General features: G+C 49.8%; 1 protein-coding gene across 20 annotated transcripts in view; it reads right to left on the bottom strand.

The window, feature by feature from the left end:
• Positions 1 to 257: 257 nt before the first annotated feature.
• The window catches only part of ODF2 (outer dense fiber of sperm tails 2), a 35,783-nt gene continuing 28,931 nt past the window's right edge, over positions 258 to 7,109 (bottom strand). For all 20 annotated transcript variants that reach the window (XM_072778168.1, XM_072778164.1, XM_072778174.1 and 17 more), the window contains 7 exons: positions 6,855 to 6,965; positions 6,645 to 6,749; positions 5,543 to 5,701; positions 4,139 to 4,239; positions 2,170 to 2,332; positions 1,609 to 1,734; positions 258 to 1,166 (listed from right to left, as the gene is read on the bottom strand). In XM_072778168.1, the coding sequence (XP_072634269.1) occupies positions 978 to 1,166; positions 1,609 to 1,734; positions 2,170 to 2,332; positions 4,139 to 4,239; positions 5,543 to 5,701; positions 6,645 to 6,749; positions 6,855 to 6,965 (954 nt within the window). In that variant the 3' untranslated portion in view covers positions 258 to 977. The remainder of the gene's footprint in view (positions 1,167 to 1,608; positions 1,735 to 2,169; positions 2,333 to 4,138; positions 4,240 to 5,542; positions 5,702 to 6,644; positions 6,750 to 6,854; positions 6,966 to 7,109) is intronic.

Here is a 7,109-nt window from a genome sequence, read left to right as displayed (position 1 = left end):
TATGTACACATCTTATCTTCCTCCATCCTATCCATCCCACCTGACACTGAGCAGTGTGTTTCCTCCAGGCATCTCACGAGATTATGATGTGAAAAAGGTGCACAAGGAAGGAAGAACTGACCTGGGCTAAAATGAAATGAGGAGGCTTGGTCCCAGGCACCAAGTACTTGTTTACTGGCTCTCCTGAAGCATTTTCTTTGATTATTTTTAGAAAAGGGAAGGGGTGGGTAAAGGAAATCATCCAATGGAGACTTAAATATTGATTATAAAAGCTTTTTGTAAAACAGCACACAAATTTCCAGAATAAATGCATTCCAAAGATACAAACCTGGCAAAGAGAAACAAAAATCATTGAGATTGGGGTTACACTTTTAAAAGACCACTGGACATGAGCCCTGCAGTGTCTGTTGTGACACACTGGGGGGAAAGTGGCCTCAAGGAAACTCGGACATGAGGTTTCCGCTGGGCATGGAGGAGGGCCTTGGCGCAAACACCATACCATGAAATAAAACAGCAAGTGAACATGCTCACAGCCCAGGAAGGGTGGTAAGGAGCTCTGGCTAATAGCTCCTGCTGGTTCAGGTGAAAGAAAACCCGAGAGAGAGATTCCTCAAAAGGAGAGCTGGGAGGGAACTGGAAGAAAAAGTCCAAATCATTTTCTCAGGAAAGGAAGGAGCAAAGTCACGGTGAATTAAAATCTGGTACCCTAAGATTAATAGATTTAAGGCATGTCAAGGTAATCAAAAATTTTCCATTAGGTGACTGTCAGAGAGGAGAAAACTAAATCATTCTGGTTTCGTTCCTCACACCCCCGCTCCCCCCACTGTTTTAGGGACTTTGCTGGAGCCAGTAGCTCAGACAAGATCCTGCACACACTTCATCAGTGGAACAGAGGGAAGCAACAGGCTTTCCAGCTGTGGCTCAGCCCCTCAGTTCCCATGGCATCAATCCAGGCTCTTGGCCCAAGATCGGCTGCCTTAGGCAGGAGGAGACCGGGAGCGGATGGGAGAGCTGGTCAGGTAGGTAGTGTAGGGACTGTCCCCGAACACGTTGGCATAGGATGACTTGAGGAACTGGACATAGTTCTGCATGCTGCGATTGGTGCTCTCCGACTGTTCCAGGCGATCTTTGAGGTCTTGTAGCCGGCTTTGGTAGCGACGGTCAGCCTGAGAAGAACAAGAGTGTGGGCCAAGTGTGCAAAATGTCCAGAACAGACAGATCCCTACAGACTTGATCCGTGTTTGTTGGGGGCTGAGGGCAAGAGAATGGGAGTGACTGCTTATGGGTATGAGATTTCCTTCTGAAAACATTCTAAACTTAGATTGTGATGATAGTGGCATACCTCCATGAATATACTAAAAACCATTGAATTGTACACTGTAAATGAGTGAATTTTACAATATGTAAATGATATCTTAATAAAGGGGTTAAGAAAAAAAGGGATCTGCCTGGAATATCCTGAAGGGATGGGGAAGTGATTTAAGAAAGATAAAACCATGTCATATTCATAAAAACCACCATGAAACACCTTGCCCTACAGGCCCTAGGAAGCTAAAATCTCAATCCACTCCTTTCTCTTCTACCCCCTACCCTCCAGCCTGAACTCACATCGTCCCGGCTCCGCCGCAGCTGGCTGAGTTCAGTTTTGGTCCTGCTCAACTGGGTCTCAAGGTCCAGAATTTTGTTCTGGGCAGCTCGCTCCTTGGACATTGCATGCTCCTTGGTTTGCTCCACCTGCCCAGAAGGCACACAGGTGGGGCTGGCTTACTTGACATGGGAAATACCTGGCAGAGAAGCCTGGGCCACTTCCACTCTGGTCTCACAGACAGGACTTGCACATCGCTGTGGATACCTCCCTGGAGCCTCAGGACAGGAACTAACTATGGGGATTTCTGGGATTCACTTTACCTGCCCTTTCTCCACACCCCATGAGTCATCACCTGAGCTGTGGTAAACCTGGCTGAGTCTCACACAGGCTGCAACTGAATAAGCCATCATGAATAAAGTGCCAAATCCTTTAGTATAATTGCTCATTTGATCCTTAGGATGAATTCATGAGGCAGGTGCCACTACTGTGTGCCCATTTTTTTAGATGGGGATATAGGCTCAGAGAGGTCAAATGATTTGCCCAAGGTCACAGAGCTCATTAGTAATGGAATCAAGACTGACCTGCCTTCTAGCATCTTCAATGGCGCTCTCCAGCTGCCTGGCCAAACTCCCACATTCTCGTGTTTTCTCCTCTAGCCGTAGCTGGGACTGGTGGATTGCCTCCTCCCTCTTGGCAATCACCTGTAGGAACTCGATATTCTGGGCACTGGTGGCCTCCAGTTTCCTAGGTGAAAACACTTAATCAGACCCTGCTCATACCCCTGCCTGTCCTGTTCCACCCCACCAGGGGGCTGCCAGTCAGCCCTGGACCAGGGCTCTCATCACGCCAAGAGTCTCCAAGGAACCACAGGAATAAGTCAAAGAAACCTGCTGATCAGCAAAATGGCAGGGAGCTGAGCAGCCAGAACAGCCGGTTAGAGGCCTGTGTGAAGAGTGGGTGGGCAAACACAGGCCCAGCATGCCTGTTGGCACACGTAACATGGCACCTTGCAGCTGAGGAAGGTGGGTGCCACCATTATCCCCACTTTACAGATGAAGAAACTGAGGCACTAGGAGCAGAAGTCATTGGCCCGAGCTCAGCACAGCTGGCGGTCTGTCACCAAAACCCATGCCCTCAGCTTCTGCTTGCAGTTGCCCCCCCAGCAAAGGGACTTCAGCTGGACCTCTCTACCACTGATGTGACCCATCACAGGGCTGCTGTGAGCATTCTGAGATGCACACACAGTCCCCAGTGAGCTTCTAGAATACATTCCAGTTGAAAGCTCTGTAAGTACTGCTGAGTCTAGCTGCATTAATGGAGCCAAGGAGACCTGCTAGCCCAAGTTCCCATATACAGGCTTGCATGAGCCACCTGGGCAGTCACAGCATTCCAGGGCCCCAGGACTTTCATCTCTGAACTCGAGGCTCTACCCATCATTTTACAGATGCCAAAAGCTCCGGAGGAGGACAGTCAGGAGACTAGGTCACAGCTTTGCCAGTTACCAGCTATGTCACCTTGAGCAAGTCACTTCACCTCTCCATGCTCAGTTTCCTCATATTTAAAATTGGGATAATAGTAGGGGCACCTGGCTGACTCAGTCAGTAGAGCATCTTGGGCATCTTGGGGTCATGAGTTCAAGCCCCGTGTTCAACATGGAGCCTACCTAAAAATTGCAATAATAGCAACTAATATACACTATACAGTGCATTTTTCTTTTCTTTTTTTAAGATTTTATTTATTTATTCATGAGAGAGAGAGAGAGAGAGAGGCAGAGACACAGCCAGAGGGAGAAGCAGGCTCCATGCAGAGAGCCCAACGTGGGACTTGATCCCGGGTCCCCAGAATCAGGCCCTGGGCTGAAGGCAGCACTAAACCGCTGAGCCAACCGGGCTGCCCCCAGTGCATTTTTCTATGCCAGATAATGTGTTAAGGCCTTTGAGGAAGGCCTCATGGAAGACTTACAATAACCTCATGAGCTAGATTGTTAACCCTACCTTGATCCTTTTCTCAAGATGAGTAAAACAGAGGTTCAAAAGGGTTCAAGGATTTGCTCAAGATCACAATACAGGTTAAGTGGCCAAGTGGGGACCCAAGGCCAGGACCCAAGCCCAGGGCTTCTGATTCTAAAAGCTACTCTTGACCTGATTGCCTCCGATAATCCATAGGTAACAGAAGCATCAGATCAGAAAGGTTCTTAGGGAAGGAGGATCAGAAATGAAGAGTGATTTGGGAGGCAGGGATGCCCCCTCACCACCACATCCTGATCCTGCTGGTTTGCTGGGTAAAGTGTGCCTTTCTGATAGGTGTAGACTGTGGATGGTCTGAACTTGACCAAACTGTTCTGGAGCATCCCCCAGTCGAGAGACTGCCTTCCTCTCTCCCCCAATGCTTACCACTGCGATGGAAACAGCTTTTCCTCTGAGGTCTGCCCTGTACCTTCCAGGACCTTGAGTCCCTCAAACACTTCTGCACAGTAAGCCCAGAGCAGCTAAGTGGCTGAAAGTCTCAGGTCCTAGGAAGAGGACAGAGATGGGACCAAGTGCCTCTAACCTCTCCAGTTCATCCACCTTCAGACTCAGCTGTTTATTTTCCTTCTGTGAAGCCTGATGTTTCTCTCTTGCCATCTCCAGCTTGTCCCCCTGATGTTCGATCTAAAATGACAGGAACACAGACTGGTTTATGAAGGAACTTCCTGGTGCAGCCCTCCCTTCCCCCTAGGACCTGTCATCCACACCCAGGAGAGGGGCATGCTGCCCTCAACAGGCATCCAAGTCTCAACGCACAACCTGGAGGAGAGAGGAGAGGTAGGACAGGTTAGGCCCAGCTCCTGTGAAGGCTTTCCCCACACGAAGAGAAGTCAGGTTTCATCCCAATGAACCACGGTGACGATTTCTTGATCAGGAGAGGCCACTCAATAGGATCCAGGGCAGACAGAAGACAGAAGCAGATGGCGGGCTTAACTGGCCCACATGACCAGGCCACGGAGCTTTACCAACTACATTGTTGACACCGCTGATTTCATTCTCCCTTTGATGAGGGACAAGTGCAGGTGAGGCAACAGGAAACCTAGCAAGTCTTTCAGGCTGGCGAGTTTGAGAAGTTATCCAGAGAGCTGCCATATGCAGAAGTCTCAGATGGCAGCCTCAAAAGGCCCTCAGAATGCTCAGGCTCAAGACAGGGCAGGCAACTTAAGAGGACTGAGAACATGGGCTTGGAAAGCAGATGGAGCTAGCTGGGTTCCAAGCCCTGTTCATTAACTATCAGCTCTGTGACCTCAGGAAATTGTATCTCTATGCCTTGGGCTGCTTTTAGGAAAATGGAGAAAATAGTATCTATGCCTCACAAAGTTCTTGGGAGAATTACATGAGAGAATACTGGAGTACAAAGTCTGTGCTCACAAAAACCACAGCTACGTTTATTGTTACAAGGCAGTAGGTCAAGAGTGGAGAAGGGCCTGGCCCAAGGTCCCACTACAAAGGAGAGGCACAGACCAGAGGCAGGATTCCAGTAACCAAGAGGCAGTCTGCTTCTAGGGGGAAGGAGCCCTCTTTCAGGTCAGAACCTCAGGCCATGGATCTGGTAAGAGTAGGGAAAGGCAGCTCAAGCAAGAGAAAGTTGGGGAAAAGAACACTTCTGGCTGGGTGTCTCTGCTGGAGGCGTGGCCCAGCACAGCAGGAGAGCCTGAAGAGCAGAGGCAGTTAGAGACTTGGAGCTTCCGGGGGCAGGGCAACACAGCAGAGTGACGACTCCTATAACTACAATCACTTTGTGCAAACACAAGGCATTTGGCACACCAGACTTTTATTTCACAGCACTGATGATAGCTCACTCCTTTCAGAAAGCGGCAGCCAAGAAAAAGGAAGTGGTCCTCCCTTGGGGGGTATGTGCAGCTCATCTTGGTAAGCGGGCCCCTGCTCGCGCCAGTTCGTGGGACCCTTTCTGCCAGTCCCTTACCCGGCTGCGCAGGTCTGATATGATGGCTGTAAGGTCGATGTTCTTCCTCTCATAGCCCTGCAGCTGGTCTTGGCACTCTGCCAGCTTAGCCTCTGTGATCTTCAGGATGTCAGGCAGCTGCTGCAGGTCAGCCAGCTGGGACTGGAACTGCCTACGGGCCTGCAGTGGGAGAGAAAAGCCCACCCTTGGGAAGAGTCCCCCTGCTGGTGGGGCTAGCCAGAGTCCTTTGGAGTTAGGGCAGGGTCACCCTTGGTCCCCAGAAGAGGATCCTGTGAGAACACTGAGGGTGTCCAGCTGTTCTCTGAGGGACACACTTGACCTTAACTTGCCCTCAAGCCTGCCACTCCTTTAATCACTTAAGAATAATGACTGTTACATAGCAAACACCAGGACCCAGGCACTATGCTAAGGGCTCTCTCAATTAATTCATGCAACAACCTATAAATTAGATGCTGTTGTCCCAATATAAGGACTCTAAGGATCATAAGAGCAAAGCCACTTCCCTAAGGTTGCTCAGCTAGAAACTGATAGAGCCAGGATTAAGGTCCAGTCTAACTCCAAAGCCCCTAGGAAGGCAATCTTAATGCTACAGGTCAGAGGAGAAGGTTAGAACTCTCTGACTTAGTCCATCCTGTATTAACAAGGAGGCTAGGGACAGGATGGGGATGGGGGACTTGCCCAAGGCTATGCAACAGATTAGTGACTCAGCCCTTCTCCTAGGTTAATATTAAGATGAAATGATCCCTTTGCTCTAGAATAAGGCTGTCTGGGGAAAGAGGAAAGGGAGAGGAGGCACATCTTTGGGTTGACCCAGAATGAAATAGGCATGCCTAAGACCTGGCAGATTTGAACATTTGAATTCACTTGGATGCTTGAAGCAGGAGAGATTATTTTAAGGGAACTGAAGAAAGAAGAAAACCAGGAGGAAACGGGATAGAACAGCAGCTCAAGAGAGAGAAGGCACGTACAGGGAAGCGTGGACCAGCCCAGCAATGAGAAAACTCGTTAATCTTTCTGGTCTAAATCAGGGAGGCTCACAGGCAACCAAGGGGGACAGACATGGGCCTGTGTGGGTGAAGAAAGCAAGCAAGGAGAGCGGTACCGCTTCGATCTCTTTGTTCATCTCGTCTTTAAGGATCTTGTTCTCTTTGTCACAGCGTTCTAGCTGGGCAGCCACTTCATCAGCCTCCAATCTGGTCTTCATCACCTAGGGGGCAGCAAAGCACTGAGCTGAGTTTCGGTGAAAAACACCTTTGATGGCCAGCTCACCCTGGGAGAGGCTTCATGATTAACATCCCGGTCCACCACCTACCTGACTCTTATAGTTGTCAATCATCCCTTCGTAGTTCTTAACTGATGCCTTCAGCTGCTGTACCTCAATGTGCGCCTGATTGAGCTTGTCCTCCATCGGGGCGAAGCTAGCCTGGAAGGGGTGGCTAGTGAGTAACCCCCAGGAAGGTTCCCAGAGCAGGCAGCCATCCTACTCTCACTCCCAGGGGCCAAAGGAAGCCCTGCTACTCAAACCCACACTAGCAGATTTCCTAAGGGAGGTACCAGGGCAACCAAT

The sequence above is a fragment of the Canis lupus genome, chromosome 16 (assembly GCF_048164855.1).
Source record: "Canis lupus baileyi chromosome 16, mCanLup2.hap1, whole genome shotgun sequence".
NCBI lineage: Eukaryota > Metazoa > Chordata > Mammalia > Carnivora > Canidae > Canis > Canis lupus.
This window is presented reverse-complemented; position numbering and strand designations above follow the sequence as displayed.